This window comes from Urocampus carinirostris, chromosome 15 (genome assembly GCF_059441175.1).
Source record: "Urocampus carinirostris isolate Australia breed hairy pipefish chromosome 15, RoL_Ucar_1.0, whole genome shotgun sequence".
Taxonomy (NCBI): domain Eukaryota; kingdom Metazoa; phylum Chordata; class Actinopteri; order Syngnathiformes; family Syngnathidae; genus Urocampus; species Urocampus carinirostris.
In genome coordinates, this window is record NC_142363.1 from 2,751,869 (window position 1) to 2,770,203 (window position 18,335).

At 40.7% G+C, this 18,335-nt stretch overlaps 1 protein-coding gene across 1 annotated transcript in view; it reads right to left on the reverse strand.

Moving 5' to 3' along the window:
- The window catches only part of kif6 (kinesin family member 6), a 102,757-nt gene that overhangs the window by 33,412 nt on the left and 51,010 nt on the right, over window positions 1-18,335 (reverse strand). The window contains exons 12-13 of the mRNA XM_088354682.1: window positions 18,159-18,317; window positions 13,566-13,752 (exon numbers count right to left, since the gene is read on the reverse strand). Of these exons, the coding sequence (XP_088210808.1) occupies window positions 13,566-13,752; window positions 18,159-18,317 (346 nt within the window). The remainder of the gene's footprint in view (window positions 1-13,565; window positions 13,753-18,158; window positions 18,318-18,335) is intronic.

Below are 18,335 nucleotides of genomic sequence, written 5' to 3' on the forward strand. Positions count from 1 at the left end.
CGAAGTCGTCCTAGAGGTGTCCGACCAACGACTACATCTCCGCCGGGTCCATCATCGACTACGCCTAAAGACGACGATGGAGCATCTGTCCGCTCAGAGGAGTTCTAACTGGCCAGCCTGTCGGATTATACTTTTGCCTATTGGATTACTCTTGCCTGTCGGATTAATTTTTTTTTCTTTTCTTTTTCTGGGGGACTTCTGGAGCCGTCCCTTGAGGGGGGGGTTCTGTCACAATCACATGTATTGGGAACACCTGTGCTCAGGTTTTGGCGCCAACAGCCAGGACAGCTGATTGGCGCACCCTGTACATTTAAATCCCCAGCTTCCGGTAACACTTTGTCCGATTGTACTCATGCTACCTGTTGCCTTCAGCTCAGTAAGCCCGTACCTCTGACTTTTTGCCTGTTCCCTGTTTTCTTCTGATTGATCTCCGTTGCCGACCCGTTTCTGTAATCTGCCCTGCCCGTCTGACTCCTGAACTCTTTTCCGAACACTACGATTACGCCTGTCCGCGACCATTCCCGCCAAGCCTTCACCCGCCTGTCAAGTTCCGTCAATCTGCCAACCAACGGATCGAAGAATCCCACTTTGTCATTTCCTTCCTTTCAATAAAACCAAGAAACAAGCGCAAGTGATGTCAGTCTTCCTTTCGTCCTGTCTGACATCTTCATTGTGCAACCGACTAAATAGATCCCCCAAAAATGTTAGTATTAAGAAACAAAATAAAAAAAAATGGAAATCTCACGTAAAAGCTGTTGTAAAAAAAAGATGTGGGTGGGCCTTAACACCTTTCAAACAGTCACTTAAAATGTGAAGAATAATTTAGTACTGACGAAAACTCGGGTAAATATAGCTTTATTAAAATCAAACACTTGGGATTGATGTTGCTCACCACTATAACGAGTGACGCTTAAAGACTTTGTGTGAACGTTCAGACCTGGTAGATTAGGGGAAACATTCGTTGTAGCTCAAGGTTATCTGTTTAATGAATCTGCCGTTGGCTCGGAAGAGGTGACTTGTGAGAGTTTTCATGTAGGACCCTCAGCCCCGCCTTTGAATTTCCTCAGAGTCTGACTTAATTGAGTGCTGCATCGTGTTGCCTCCATTATTTAAGCGCATTCAACGTTAGGTCAGGATTCTGTTTTGCAATGTCAGGTCAGGTCGTTAACCTGTTGGCAGATTAACCTACACCCCATGTGAACTGAATACTATGATTTAATTCAATTATTCACAGAGACTAAGATATCTGTTCACATAAGGTTGTGATATTTATATCTTGCCTGTAGGGTGCATGGGCGTTAGCTCACATGTGACCATCAAAAGTCGCTGTGAGAATACTCCCAAGGGGGCCGGTCAGACTGGAGCCAGGAGCCAGGTTGCCTGAGAAACTGCAATTCAGTCTGAAAGAAGCCGATGAGCTGACAAAGGGTCCAGTCAAAAAAGCAGCAGAGGACCAAATCGCAATCCCGCATGCAAATAAAAAGGTTCTGACCCAGTCCCAGCTTAACAAACAACCAGAGAAACATGCTGGCCAGTGCCCAAGCCTGACCGAAACAGCGGCCAAACTGGACACAGCCAGCGACCTCAAAGAAACCTCCAGCCACCCACAGCCAACAACGGTTTCAAAGCACTGCATTCTGTGGTCCTAATCCAACCGGATCTCCAGCCTTGAGGGTCCCATTCCGCTCCTTTGCCGAGGACGTACAGACTGGGCCTTCACCTTCATCGAACCAGAACCACCGTCCACCTCATAAGTATAGGTTGAGGTGGGATATTCTATCAAGTTACAATATCGTTAATATTTAAGCCAGCGTTGTTTTCCATCTAAATGGTCCTAAAGATCCCAACGTCTATCTTTCTTTGTTTTATTTTCCTATTCTTGTTTTGTTTTGTGTTGAAGTTTCTTCTGTAGATTTTTTTAGGTTTGAACAAATTTATTGACACTAAAAACAGAAAACAATCATGACAATCTCAACAGCAATTAAGCACATTCACAATATTATATTCCAATATTACGTTTTTAACAGCAAACACAAAGTGAGGTTTGAACAAACCTTCTCGAAAATCAAACATATTCACAATTTCATTATATAACATCTTTGTTAGTGTCAATAGATCCGTCCAGGCCAAAGTCGATTGTCCTCGGTCTGAACAAATCCACTGACACCAACAGCAGCAAAACACAGCCATCAAGCATATGTTTAGTAAAAGAGCGTGTGTGGTTTGATTAAAGTATATAGAACTATTAAAAACAGTCAAACATATTCACTTAAAGTTGTATGTAGTCACCCTTCCCAATAACTAAATAAGGTTTTTCATCCGTTTTGCTGATATAATGATCTAAAAAGCGTACGTGATGCTCCAAAAAGGGGAGTCAAGTTTGAAAATAATAAACTCAGCTCTTTATCTCAATTGGTCAATCAATTATTTTTAAAAATAGTTTATTTACCACCCAAAATACACTACATTATGAAAGTACCCTGTAAGTACCGAAGTAGAAAGTACACAACAATGATTGAATCCAGCGTATGTTAAAAAAGACACATGTTTAACATGTGGGAAAAGTCAATAAGGGAGTCTATTCAAATATTAATGTATTGTTATCCACACAAAAATCCTGCAAAAAAAACTACTCAAATTTGTCAAAATCTGGCGATTTTTCTTACACTTTAATTGCAACTATCTTAAGCATTGTGAGCGTGATACCATGCATGCAGGTCATCAAATAGCCTCCTACAAAGCCAAAATCCAACAATCTCTCTTTTCAAATGCTTTTATTGTATTTTTATTTTACGTACTAATTGACCAAAAATGGCCTTTGTTCTCAATAGAGGAAAAGTCATAATCACACAAATAATGCAATACTCTGCTATCATCAAAAGTTTCCCAGTGGCGCGTAAAGCTTCTTTAATTGCCTCTGATGAATCCCTGCACCTTTGTGAAAAGAGTAAAATTTTGCAACAAAGCAGACAGCTCATGGGGGATGAAGGTGAGGAATTAAGTTGTTATTTTCAGAAAGTCCTGATTGAAACCAGCAGAGCCCTCACATGCCAGTGTTGCTTGAGCCAACCTCAACAGGGGAGTGTCTGGGGTCCACAAAGAAAATTCAGTTTGAGGCAACATACTACGAATAGTTTTGCCTTGATGCTTTTTATGTTGTACTCATATATTTTGAGGTGTGATGAGATCACATGGGTTACTTTGCTAATTCTTGTAGTAATCTAAAAAGGATATGTGGTGGTGGCCTGCATTTATATAGCACTTTTCAAGTCATTGAAGACCTCCCAAAGCGCTTTACAATGTGCTTCACACTTTTCCCATTTACACACTAACTAACCGATAGCAGCGTCAGCCATCCAAGGAAACTACCTGCTCTTGGGGGCATTATGGATTCAGTGTCTTGCACAAGGACACTTTGACATATAACACGGAGGAGCCAGGAGTCGAACCTACGATCCCAAGACGAGCGCTCTACCTCCTGAGCTAATGCCGGATAAATGTTGGTGGCGCGCATGGACGCAGCGGCTCACAGCTCTTGAGCTAATTTTCTATCACATTACCGGGATTTTAGGTAACCTGCATTGGTTCCCTTTTAGCTTAAAATGTAATTTTAAGGTTCTGTTGGTATTATACAAAATCATGCATGGACTTGCTCCCTCATATCTTTCAGATCTAATTTCCCCCTATGTTCCGGTCCGGAGCCTTCGCTCTGAAAACGCTGGTCTACTAGTGATCCCAAGAGCCAAGAAGATATCCGCAGGTACGAGAGCGCTCTCCAGCCGGGCCCCGGTGCTGTGGAATGCTCTTCCCCCTGAGATTTGATCTGCAACCTCAGTGGAAATGTTTAAGTCTAAGCTTAAAACACACTTCTACTCTATAGCATATGAATAATCTATATTTTATGTTGATAATATGTGTATTATTTGCCCTCATATAGGTTTTAGATGAGGGGATGGTTTCATAATAGTCTGTAATAAAAGTTTGCAATATTCTTTGATCTGTGCAGCCCTTTGAGACTCTTTGTGATTAAGGGCTATACAATAAATAACATGACTTGACTTGACATGACAGTTATTAAGAACAACAACATGAAGAGTTCAATGGCTCAATACAGTGCCTTGCAAAAGTTTGCTGAATGTTTGTGCACAGCCTCAGATCTTTCCTCAAATACTCTATACTGGTTGAGGTCTGGACTTTTGTTTGCCCATTCTAACTCCTTTATATTGCTTGTTTAAAACCATTTGACTCCAGGTTTTGCTTTATGTTTAGGGCTGTTAACCTGTTGGAAGATTAACCTGCACCCCATGCTCAGGTATCTTGCAGACTCCAATAGATTTTATAGCAAAAGTTCGTACACGTCTTAAAATGCATAATAAACGTATTTTGTACGGCAAAACCGTACAGGTTGACAGGTATGCAATCCATATGTAGTAGTCGCTGCCGTGTTTGTTCTCATTTGCCACTGTTTTTTGTTCACTTTATACAATACAGTGCCATCTAGCGGTCAAATATTATATAATGTAACCATATCGCTGGGCACTGTATATCACACAACTTAGTGCTGCAAGGAAACATACGAAACATTATGGGCAAACATTTTGCCAGATCCCAATGAAAACTTCAGCTTATTTCATCGATGTGTAGTGCTCGTTGGAGGTCTGGTAGATCCATCAGAATATCATTACATTGCTAGCTGATTTTATAGTAAGATGTAAGTTTCATGTCTCCTGTCAGCGTAAATAAGCCTAATGCAAGTTATTGCCGATCAGAATCACTACAGGAACACCTTGTATATTCATTAGCTCCAAAAACAGTCTCGAGTACATTCAAGGAAAACATCCATCTGTGCTTGCCAGAGACAAAAATAAATCTGCTGGTCTGTCTCAGTCTGCAATATGCACGGCACACAATGGAACTGTAGTTCTAACAAGTTTTTCTAATAAGTGCAGACTGCTTCCAGTGTGGTCATCAAAATGAAAATGAACTCTCTATGGGCCATGTTTTATGCGCTGGCAAAGTAAGGAAGCTGACATAGACCGATTTGCTATGGAAAGAGTGGAACAAATTACAACGGGAACGGTTTCCATGGAAAGGTCATCATTACATTTACAGTTTTGCAACAGGGGACATCTGTTGGCTTCGCAATTACAAAGGAGGCTTTCGGATGCACAACCAGAAGGAACTTTATTCCGATGTAACCTTTCAATGACATGTACTGCACCAGAATAGAGGCATAGGTTAATTTCACTATGAAAGTGCATTGGTGTCCTTATGGGAAACACTCAGTCATGACGAAAACACACTCAGTAGTAGTCAAGTTTTCCTTGGCTGTAATGTCTGTCACTCTTTGCGGCCTGAAGATTGAAAATGCATTTAAGCCCCCATGTTCTTGATTGAGGTATTAACAATTTTAATGTGGCTGAAAATGCAATAAGTTCATTTTGCCTTATGTATGGTAAATTTAAAATTTAGTACACACTCCAAAAAAGGAGAGAATACATCAACAGATTTTGAACTTGCAAAAAGAAGAGGGGATAGTCCAAACTTCATAAGATATTCCAAAAAGAACAGCAGCATGATTAGCCGAAAGTGACAATAATGGAAAGAGTTCATAATGCAGTGGTACTTTCGAATTTAGTTAGTTCTGGGAGTAGCTTTGAAACCTGAAACATTGGTAAGCAGAGATGCCTTCTGGATGTAAATGTGCTAATCCGTTGGAAGACCCAAAGAAATATTATATATTTTTTAATAAATCATAAAAGAGCATCAGGACATGAAATAGATACATGTTAAAATTAGATCACTGCACGAGAAAGACGTTATCATGATAAGCGATAGCCCGACCTGTCAACACTTTTTTGGGTGATACCTTCTCACCAATTCAGAGACTTCATGGAATTCTGCCAAAATGTCTTTGATTTTGGCAAAATTCCACGAATTCCTCTTTGTTGTCTCTAAACTCATCCTGCACGGCAGTGTGTTTTCACATATATCTATTAGCTCTTGCTTTGTATCGAATGCCATAACAAGTCTCTTCCTCTTTTGTTCTCCTTGTCCTCTTTTCTGCATGTCTCAATTGCATGCGTTTCTCAGATTTTATTTAAAAAGAGTGAGAGTTAGGCTAGCTTGATTGCTGGATCCGAGGACTGGCGGAGAGCGAGACCGAGCAAGGTGGGGGTGACACTTCCGTGTCGGAAGAAGGCGGACGGGAATGGCACGTCGTTTGACCAGGGCTGGAGATCAGAGGCGATGTCGAGTTCGTAATAGTGATCGTAGGCAGGCGGCAGGCAGAACAGGCGTAGTCAGGTTCAGAAATGGGTCGAAAACGGGGATCAGGCAGAAAACAGATTTAACAGGAACCGAGTCGGACGGAAACGCTCACTGAGTGAAAACACAACAGCTCGCAACGATCCGACAAAGTCTGAACTGAAGTCGGGGCTTAAGAAGGGTGTGGCCACCAATCAGCTTGTACGGGCTGTTGGCGCCAATCAAGCTGCCACAGGTGTTCCAAATAAGGCACTAATGACACGTTTGCAGTATTTTGTGACATTTTTACAAAAGAACTTTGCATGCAACTTGTTTTGAAACCATTATTTAGGACAAAAATGGCAGTCAAAATGAGACTCAGCACTCTTAAGTAACTGCGAGAGGGAGAAGGATTCTGAGTGGGATATTTATATTGATATGGGACACAGGCTTTGGCAATAAAATATGTTGAAGAATTAGCTGGGTTTGGTGGTTGTGTTTTCCATCCAGCCATTATCTTCACCGCTTATCCTCAGTAGGGCTGCGGGGATGCTGGAGCCCATCCCAGTCATCTTCGGGCATTGGGCAGGGGACACCCTGAACCGGTTGCCAGACAGTTGCAGGGCAGACGTACAACTCACCCGCTCATTCACACCTAGGGACAATTTGGACCGGCCATTTAACCTGACATGCATATTTTTGGAATGTGGGAGAAACCGGAGTAAACCCACGCAAGCATGGGGAGAACATGCAAACTCCACACAGGAAGGTTCGATCTCATGACTTCAGAACTGTGCCGCACATCCGCTAACCACTGCGCCACCATGCTGCCCTGGTTGTGTTGTATTTTGTCTTAATTTGTTTAGATATATGTTGTGTAATTCACAAAAAAACAACAACAAAATCTAAATGTTTTTTCTCTTATGGGTCTTTGAGTCAAAAACGTTCCCAGTCCCTGCTACACAGGGACATCTAGTGTTCAAATAATACACGCTGTTCCTCTAGGCAATATTTCAGCACTTCACCTTATTGTAGAGGTTGCAAAGGCCTATTTTTTTCATATAACGTTTTCTAAGACAAAAAACTGACGCTAAATATGAAAAGTTAAAAGAATGAAAATGTCATTGGAAGTTAGATTTTCATTAAATGCTTTTTGCCAAAACCAACTGCGCAACAAAATAGGTTCAGAGGGTCACTTGTTATAGTTGGAAAGCAAAGGAGTGTTTTCAGTGCATCGTATGCTGTAGACTGACGGGGGTGACCCGAGTCGTCTGATTTGATTATGGAGCAGCTGGATCATTTACATGGACTTTCATGTCAGTCACGTATGTCTCATGTGTACAAGGTGTATTTATGCAAGCCGACCATGACTGGATGTAGACATAATCGCTCCATGTAAAAGCATTATTTTGCAGACTAAACAAAACCAAAAGAAAAAAAAGAGAAAAAAAATGTATGGTGAATTAGTGCTTCTTTTAAAGGTGCTGGGCAAGATTTGGAACTTTCGTCTTAGCTCTCCAACTATGGCTCGTGTCATCATTGCAGCCTCTATTAAGCTCCTTCACGATGCGTGTGGAAGTAATAACAGAAAGGCAATAAGTAAAAACCAAACAATAAATAAATAAATAAACAATAAAAGACAAAAATACTAATAATACAAAAGCATCAAATAAGATAATATAAAATAAATTGTCCTCGCACTACTGAGTATAAAAAGCCAACCTGAAGAAGTGCGTTTTTAGCCACGGTTTAAATTCCAGGGCGTGGGGGCAGCAACAGAGAAAGCTGGGTCACCCCAGCGTTTACATTTTGACCTGGGCACTTCCAGCATATGTTGTTCCTTGGACCTCAAAACTCTACCAGGATTTTAAATAGTTAAAAGCTCGGATAAAATAGATTGTTAAGAGTTTCAAAAACAAACATTAAAAGTTTAAGATCAATTATAAAATGGGCAGGGAGCAGGTGAGGGATTTAAGAACCAGAGAGATATGCACACGTTTGCTGGTGTGGGTTAAAAGACGGAGAACGTCCACAAGTTGAAGGTGACTGATAGACGACTTGGAGATGCCAACACAAAGTGCATTGCAGTAATCTAACCTTGTGTTTATTAAAGCATTTTTGGCTTTCTCAATCTAACTTTACTAGAAAACACAGCTGAAAGAAGCCTGCCCTGACAACATTGTTAATATGTCTGTCAAACCTAAGTTTACCGTCAAGAGTTACATCAGGTTTCTGACAGTGGAACTCAATTTAGCAGACAGGGTACCGAGAGAATCCCAAACACCATATATTGAGTTTTGTCTCTGTTTAAATAAAGACCATTTTAGGCCAACCACTGCTTAATATCATCAATGAAATCAAACAGAGCACATTGATCATTTGTTTGGCCCTACCGACAGATAGATTTGTGTGTCGTCTGCATAAGAAAGGTTGTGTCTGGCAATAATGACCCAAGTGGTAGCATATACAACGAGAAGAGTATCGGGCGAAGAAACGATCCCTGTGGAATAAAACCGGAGATCGAGGCAGTGGAAGAGGACAGGTCACCAAGTGTGACGGAGAAGGTCCTACCGCATAAATATTATTTAAACCACTTAAATAGTGTCATGGATGCCGACATAATCACAGTAAATGTAGGACTATAAGCTGCAAATTTTGTCACATGCTCACAACCCTGTCGCCTTTTTAATAATGCAGCTAATCTATGCATTTTTTCTAATGGTCGCCAGAAGCCCTAGCAGTAAAGGTACAATTGAGACAGGTGGAATATACCAGTACAGTGCATCCGGAAAGTATTCACAGCGCTTCACTTTTTCCACATTTTGTTATGTTACAGCCTCATTCCAAATTGTATTAATTTAATCTCCTATCTCAAAATTCTACACAAAATACTCCATTATGACAATGTGCTAAAAGTTTTTTTTTTTACTTTTTTTGAATTTATTAAAAATAGAAAACTAAGAAATCACATTTACATAAGTATTCACAGCCTTTGCTTAATACTTTGTTGATCCACCTTTGGCAGCAAATACAGCCTCAAGTCTTTTTGAATATGATCCCACAAGTTTAGCACACCTATTTTTAGGCAGTCTTGCCCATTCTTCTTTGCAATAAGTCTCAAGCTCAATCAGGTCGGATGGGAGACGTTTGAGCACAGCCATTTTCAGATCTCTCCAGAGATGTTCGATCGGATTCAAGACTGTACTCTGACTGGGCCACTCTAGGACATCCACGGAGTGGTTCTGAAGCCAATCTTTTGAGATCTCGGCTGTGTGCTTTGGGTCGTTGTCCTGCTGAAAAATGAACCTTCACCCAGCTTGAGGTCAAGAGCGCTCTGGAGCAGATTTTCATCCAGGATATCTCTATATATTGCTGCATTCATTTTTCCTTCTATCCTGACTAGTCTGCCAGTTCCTGCTGCTGAAAAACATCCCCACAGCATAATGCTGCCACCACCATGCTTCACTGTAGGGATGGTATTGGCCTGGTGATGAGCGGTGCCTGGTTTCCTCCAAACATGGCGCCTGGCATTCACACCAAAGAGTTCAATCTTTGTCTCATCAGACCAGAGAATTTTGTTTCTCATGGTCTGAGTCATTCAGGTGCTTTTTGGAAAATTCCAGACGAGCTTCCATATTCCTTTTACTAAGGAGTGGCTTTCTTCTGGCCACTCTACCATACAGGCCTGATTGGTGGATTGCTGCAGAGATGGTTGTCCTTCTGGAAGGCTCTCCTCTCTCCACAGAGGAACGCTGGAGCTCTGACAGAGTGACCATCGGGTTCTTGGTCACCTCCCTGACTAGGGCCCTTCTTCCCCGTTCGCTCAGTTTAGAAGGCCGGCCAGCTCTAGGAAGAGTCCTGGTGGTTCCAAATGTCTTCCATTTACGAATAATGGAGGCCACTGTGCTCATTGGGACCTTCAAAGCAGCAGAAATTTTTCTGTATCCTTCCCCAGATTTGTGCCTCAAGACAATCCTGTCTCGCAGGTCTACAGACAGTTCTTTTGACTTCATGCTTGGTGTTTGTGCTCGGACATGCACACTCAACTGTGGGACCTTATATAGACAGGTGTGTGCCTTTCCAAATCATGTCCAATCAACTGAATTTACTGCAGGTGGACTCCAATTAAGCTGTAGAAAGATCTCAAGGATGATCAGCGGAAAAAAGATGCACCTGAGCTCAATTTTGATCTTAATGGCAAAGGCTGTGAATACTGAGTTTATTTAACTTCCAGCTTTGCGCATGGATAAAATTCGCATGAACAGATCGTCATGATGGAAAAGGTATCAATCGAAAGGGGAGGGTTAACTAGCCTATTGGGAATAATTTTACGAGTCTTTTTATTTTTAAAGAGGAGTTTTAGAGTGAAACAAAAAGAATACAATTAAGAACGTCCAATGAAGCAGAAAAGCTTTTAAGTGGATTTATATTTGTCGGCATTATCGTCTGGAGTAAATATTTTACACGGTTGGATTCTCTGGACTGCCCTTGATGTAACAAAGCCATTTTTAGTGGGCACATATGGCTTATAGTTAGGTGTGGCTTATGTATGTACAAAATGTTCTTTCTTTTAAAAATGTAATGGATGAAGGTAATAAACAGTTGTGCACTATAGTCCGGAATTTACAATACTTAAATGTGACAGCATGGTAAACTATATTATTTATCACAACAAAGGGGGTTACCAGGGGAGCAGTGCCCAACCATGGACACATTCTGCCCACCCAAAGAAAAATAGACGTAGTGATGTAGCGCGTGGAAAGACAAATTTCAGTTTTGTTCTTAAATAAGCGGCTTATAACCAGGTGCGCTCTGTCGTCCCAAATTTATGGTACGTAAGAGGAAAAATGGATAACTATTACCTTTTTTAAGGACACCTAAAACAATGCACCCCACCTTTAAATTTAAGGGGATATTGTGCAACCAAAAATGAGTGTTCAAGACAGTAGGGAAGAATACAAATGTAGACTCAAAGTGACCAAGCGAAACATTTTTTTGCCAAGCCTTTTGCGAATAAAGTAGGGGAAATGAAAATAATAAAGTTTGAAGGAGAAAAAAAATAGCTAACATTTTAAAGAATAAAGGAAAGGTCAAGAAAAAAAAGAAAAAAAAGAAAATTAAAGGAAGAAGGAAAGAAGAGAAACATGAAAAGAAAAAAAAATTGAAAGAGGAAAAAGAATGCAGAAAAGCAGAAAAAGAAAGGGAAAAGGGAAAACATAAAAACATTTAAAGAGACAGGTTTTTGTGTGTACCTGTAGCAGCAAGATGGCGGACAAATATGTGAGCTCGCTCTAGGTGAGGCTCAGGCTCTGTAAAATAAATTTAAATATATCTTTACCTACGAGTACATTTATATGATAGTTATTGAATTTTTGTTTATTATTCAAAAGAATATCATTTTTTTTAACAAACTAAGTTTTTTTCACCACTAAAATGTATATAATAATACACACTCTCCCTTTAACATTTGTTTAAAATTTAATATGTTGGTTTGGACATAAAGCACCATTGTAACAGTGTAAACAATGACCTTTTCAAAAAGCAGATGCTTCACCTTCTTACAGTAGGTCACCACCAGAAAATGGTTTAGCACACAAGGCACATAAGGCCAGGTGAAATAATGATCTGTTTTAGATCACTTGCCATTCAAAAAGATGCCTAAAACACAGGTGTCTGGAACGCATTCAAATGGATGTTTATTTTTTATCAATGGGCTCTCCTGTCAGAGAAACTGCAAGCAATTAGCCTTTTGCTGGCCTTTTTACCGCACTGGACACAAATATCCAAAAATGAGGGACTAGGGAAGCTGTGGTTGAAAAAGACAGGAGCGTAACTCAAGTTTGACGAATTTTTGGCAAGAAAAAAAAATCACTGCCCAGTGGCTATTTATGAATGAAGTAGCGATGAGCGCACGGGTTCATCATCATCCACTTAGTCCAAACCAGACAGGAAAAGTCGAATAAATGCAGAGAAGCAGCATGTCTTAAGTGCTTTGCTGTTTTTTCTTTCAGTAACCTCTGCATTCCTGTTGCATTCACAGTAAGGTTAAAAGTACACAGACGGGCCCGCAAGAGTTACTTGTTCTGCGTTCTTCATTATGTCAGCAGGCTTCAGGTTTTCTTTTTTTTCACCCTTTCGATTAGAATGCAAATCCCTGGAGAGGATGTGGAAGTGTTCTGAAGTTCAGAACACAAAGACACATCTGGGAGCAATCTGTCAGATAATGACATGACCAAAAAAAAAAACTCTGCATTGCTAGTTATATTTCAAATATTTACTTATACATTTGCCCAAAATAAACAAATATCTCAGGATATTTATGATGTGTATTTGAGATGCTCACATATTATTGGGTTTACTTGGCAAGGGATAGAATTCTAAGCAGAAATTAAAGTATTTTGCACACCCACTTTTTTATTTGTTAAAATGGTTTAAAATATCCAATAAAGATTGTGTCCCACTTATTGTTGATGCTTCACAAGAAATTACAGTTTCATATCTTGATGTTTGAAGTCTGAAATCTGGCAATAGGTCACAAAGTTCATGGGGGCCAAATAGTTTTGCAAGACACTGTGTTGGGAGGAAGACTCTTGGCATCACATGGAGGGACAGAGTGCCACAAACAGGCAGCTGCAGCATGGAGTCTATCATTACACATCAACAAAGGTGGCTGGGGCATGTCATTCGAATGCCCAGCCACAGACTACCACGCATAATCCCCTATGGTAAGTTATAACACAGTTCTGGGAGGCAGAAAAAGTGGTTCAAAGACAACATGAAGAACTTCCCGAAGAGATGTCAGATGAACCCCTCTTCATTGGAAGAGCTTGCTTCTTGCCTTGACCTCTGGGACTGCTGATTCACAAGAAGTGCACTATATGGAGGAACAGAACACGCGACGCCGTGCAGCAAAGCAGTCAAAGAGGCATGCTTGCCAGGCGCCCCTGTTCGCCTAAGCATCTCTTTCACAAGACCCGTTTGCAAACACACCTGTGGATCAAGGATTGGACTCTTTGGTCACCAATAGACTCACAAATAAAAGAAGATGGTCATCATCGAGTCTATGGACAACCGAGAGGAGGTAAAAATATCTTCAAATAATTTTGCTCACTAAGTAGTATGTCGTTTTTTATTTTATGAAAAATACAATTTACCGTAATCATCCTGTGGGGCAAAATGTATTTATCTATCGATGTAGTAATGCATTTATTTATTGCCCTGTAATCATAAGAGCTAAAAAAATCTATAAGCAGGTTATTTTGCATATGTCGGACCCCCAGTTTGTCTGACAGCTTTAACAACACAGTAGCATCAAGTACCTCTTTTTTTGTACTGCACTGCTGATCCACCAGTTTCAGATGAGGTGCGTTCGTTGTTTCTTGCCTCGAGCATTAGCGTTGCTGGCATACTGACATCACTCCTGGCCACAAGCTTTTGCACGCCAGAATAATCTGCAAGCTGTATTGTGGCACGCTCCTTTTCCTTCTTCAAAATCTTAACAAGGATGTATGTAGGCAGCGAGTTAAGGAGCAAATCTGTTTTTATTTGTGAATACTAATATAAAATATTCTCTCGTAACGGGAAGTTATTAGAGGCGGTTTGAAAAGTAAATCATATTCCCACTTATAACAGCATACTCTCACACATGCACAACTATACTGTACTCTTTTACACAAACACTACTATACTCTCTCATACATACCACTATACTCTCATACACACACTAATAAATTCTCTCACTCTTATTTCTAAACTCTCTTACACACTCTACTCTCTCACACATACACTACCGTTAGTCAAACAGTTCAGAATTGTTTCCAATTTGGGCAAATTGTTCGAATTACTTATCTGACTCCATTAACCAAACACAATCTGCATTCTCCTAACAATGCGTGCTTGTTTCTTGATGTGAAAAGATGGACAAGAGACCGGCATTTCCACACGGGGGTAGATTTAATTTCTTAAATAATTTAACTAAGTGAACTCCATCGAATTAGCCGAATTAATGTCGCTTGAGTCTCCGTCAAGTCTCCTCTCTTGATTCTCCCTCACGATCTTCTCAATCTTCTCCCGGCCCACGTTTTTTTCCGCAAGCTGCCAAGCCGGCTTCTCCCATGGGCGCACCAGGAAAAAAAAACCACTTGGCCCAACGATCTCAGAGAAGAGCGTCGGGATGTCTGTCCTTGTGCGTCTGGCCTTCTCCGTCAGAGTCCTGTTATCAAAATTCCCCAGCCAAAACATTCCGCATTTGGAACGGCGTGACCTGAAGCTCACTCAGTGAAAATCTTCTTTGCACTCGATAAATGTAACTTGTATTTAATCGTATGAAATATAAAATCCTTCAACGCTAAAACACAAGAGAACAAGAGTGCAATGGGCTAAGGAGAGGCAATAATGGACTGTGGATGACTGGATGAAGGCACTTTAGTGATGAGTCACAAATCTTCATTGGACAAGGTGATAATACTGGAACCTGTATTAGGTGCTGAGATTTACAAAAAGCACAAAAAGTAGCATTTACAGAACACCACAAAGTTTTTTATTCATTACTTGCACTTTTTTAGTTGCACTTTTATAAATATTTGTTATTTTTTGTATTCTTTTTTTTCTGAGAATAAAATTTTGGAGTGAGTACTTGTCCAAGACTGATGATTCCATACTTATTGCTAGGGGTTGTGCCACTGAGAAACGCTACCTTCATTTTTTTGCATGGCCCATAATAAATGACCATAATTAATACGTGATCCTTGCACTAATACACATTTCATAGTGCTCTGTTTAGGTGTATCATGCACCTGTCCTATTGGGTGCAACCTGTAGGGGGCAAAGAAGCTTCATAAGACAATGCCATACAAACTAATGCCAGCTGCCGTTAATCACCAAGAAACAAATACAATGGCAAAGGAAATCCACCCAAGAGCGATATCAGTGTTATTCTTAAGCAAATTTGTTAAACTTGGAAACGATTTCAAGCATTTACAAGCACTTCACCCACAATTCAAAAACTTTTCAGTCATTGAAAACCAAACATTAAAATTTAAGCATTTTCAAGGGTTTCAAGCAATCCTACAAACCCTGTAAGTGTTTTTGCATGGATATGACTGTGTCTGTATGAGAGTATCGTTGTGCATGTGTGAGAGTGCTGTTGTATGCAAGATCAAGTATGATTTACTTCTTAACGGCCTCTCATAGGAAATGGTGCTCCAGACGGTAAAACATAGTAGAATTAAAGGCCACGAGATAAGGTTGAAAGCTAGACTGATGAATCTGTGTTCCTTATGGACAGATATTTCCACAAGGTGAGCCAAAAAGGACAACAAAGCAAAGGGCAGCAGCACATTAGTTTCCTGACAGCACGCACAACAGTCGCCTTTTAATAATGTCAGATTGCTGACATGTGCTCCCTGTCAGACATTACAGACTTGGGGAGATGTCATGGTCTGGGAAGAATCAGTGGAGAGAATGGGAGCCAGGCAGCCTGCGAGGGACTTTGCCAAGATTCCACAAAATCTTCTCCACTGATGAGATTGCATGTGTTTGTCTAAGTGAGTCCAAACATTTGTGAGGCAGGGTGCACTTGCGTGAGTATGACATAGAAGTTGTCTGGCTACCAAAGAAGTCTGAAACAGGAAAACTGCCACTGTGAAGCATCTTTTACACTTTTTCTGCCACTAGTTGTACTGGCCCATATGCCTCCCTGCAGTTGGGATAATATACTCCCTACTTTTAATGGCACATCATTGTCAAGAACCAGAACTGGATCAGGACCCAAACGGGTGACGTTCTCACACAAGCCTTTTATTTTACGGGAAATGAGGAGTCATGCACGTTAGGCAGCGGTCTGGCGTGGAAGGACCGACAAGATCGATTCCAATTTCCCGAGTTGATATCGGACAGATGGGGTCGATACCGGACAGGACGGGACAGACAGGATAGATAATGAATCAGGATATCAAACATAAACAGGACAAACTAGACGGGAACGAAAACTGGCGAAAATACTAAACAAAAATAGACGGAAACTTAACTGAAAACCGACATTAAAAACAAGACAAAATAAACGGAAACAATACCGTACAGGAAATGCCAACATGGACAGGACCAAGTCAAAACCCACGTCTTGCGGAGCAGAAGCTCGTTGACGGGCTGACAAAGGAAGCGTGAGAGCGCTGAGCTTAATATAGACAGAAAGCCAATCTCTCACCCAGCTGCAGCTGGCGCCCCACGGTCAGGGCCAATTGGGCGCCATGGCAACCGTGACAATCATGATTTCTAGCTTTACTGTCACCAACAGTTTACATCCCATGATCACATTTTTACTGGCCTGGCGTCTTTCATAAAATTAGTAATATGTGGCCTGCCAGTAATGTTTATTATTCCCACCAAGTCTGGTTAAGATGGAATTAAGTTGGCTATGTTCACACCCCAACCGACATTTTCAGGTTGTTACAAATATCGAAACGCATTACGTCAGCAGACGGTAAGGCTTGGTATTGGAAACCTTCCATGTGTAGAATGTGATGAATAAAATATCGGATTGCTGTTAAATATTAATCTATCTTCTGGTAAACATCACATGTACCCTAATATAGCCTACTTTAGATTTGATGACCAAAGCACATTCCTTTAAGACATTTGTATGTTCCCCAGGCATAATCATGACATTAGCAGATGTCTGGCTGTGGACAGACAGCACTGGAAAAATTGTGCACATAAGCAGAACATTTAACATGTTCAGGACAAAAATAACAGTGCAAATGGCATTATTTTATATGATGAATGAAGGATCCGGAAAACATAATTTATATTGCTGTCAGAGAGTAAAAAGGGATGTTGAAACAACAGCAAGAGGAAACTACATATCTATTGCAGTCTATTGTCAGTGCCGCTGTGCTAACAAACAAAAGTTTAAACCTTATTACAAATTGTGTTAAACAACTACAAGTGCAAAAAAACTTTATTTCATGTCATTGTTTCATATAAATTTGACTGATGCTGCCTGTTTTTCCATTATGGAAATGTCTAGCATCTGATATCTTTGATATCTTCATTTATGCTTAGCACGACCATAAACTGGGTGAAAATATGCCTTTGTGGTACTACACGTCGACCTAAAAAAACCATTCATTGCATATATTGTGGTCAATGGTCACACATACTGTATCTCATGGTGTTCATTTCATCTATGTCCTCCATTTCTTCTTGTCATATTTTATTATTGCAATGTGGGAAGATTTATTTTTAATTGAGTCATGGCCATTACTGCCCTCACTATGTGACTCTGATATAAAGATAGAAAAAACGTATGCTTCTCGCACCATTAAGGAATGTTTTGGTCAGGAAAGTTTCAAGCCGATTGGCATTTCAATTAAAATAAAAAAACAAAACAAAACAGAAAAACGAATGCTTCCGACACAGAACCGCTCTCGCAAAATCTCACTGTGACTGCTTACCGGCTTGACGGCGCTAGGGTTATAGTGGGGGCAGCCATAATTCACGCCGATCGGCCAGCACCCCATGACCTAAGGCAGACCTGGGCACTCCGGTCCTGGAGGGCCGCATGTTCTGCATGATTTTTGAGGTTTCTCTGATCCAATACAGGTGATTCCAATCACCAGTATTGTTAACGAGCACTTGCTAGCTTGCTAACGAGGTTATAATTTGTATCACCTGAGTTAAAGAAGAGCAAACTTCAAAATCTGGCAGGACGTGCGGCCCTTCAGGACCGGAGTGCCCAGGTCTGACCTAAGGTCTTCGATGCCATTTAATACAATAGTGTATTATACAGTATTGTGACCCGACACCTGTTCTGCATTCCCCTTCATCTTGCTGAGAAAAAATTCCAAATTCCCTCCAGCTCCTTCAAAAAGCACAATATGGCATATGACAACCAACGTGAGGGGTCAAAGGATACGTATTTCATTATCACGCTGCTCCAGCAATTCATTTAGTTTGTTGACATCCTCTGTTTGATGGCTCTCTTGAAAATCCTTTTCCTCCACCGTGGCTGGTGGTGACTCCACTGGATTATGACTGTGACAGTTTCCACTTTTATTTCCCAGAATCATTGTCTGAAAACATAAAAAAAA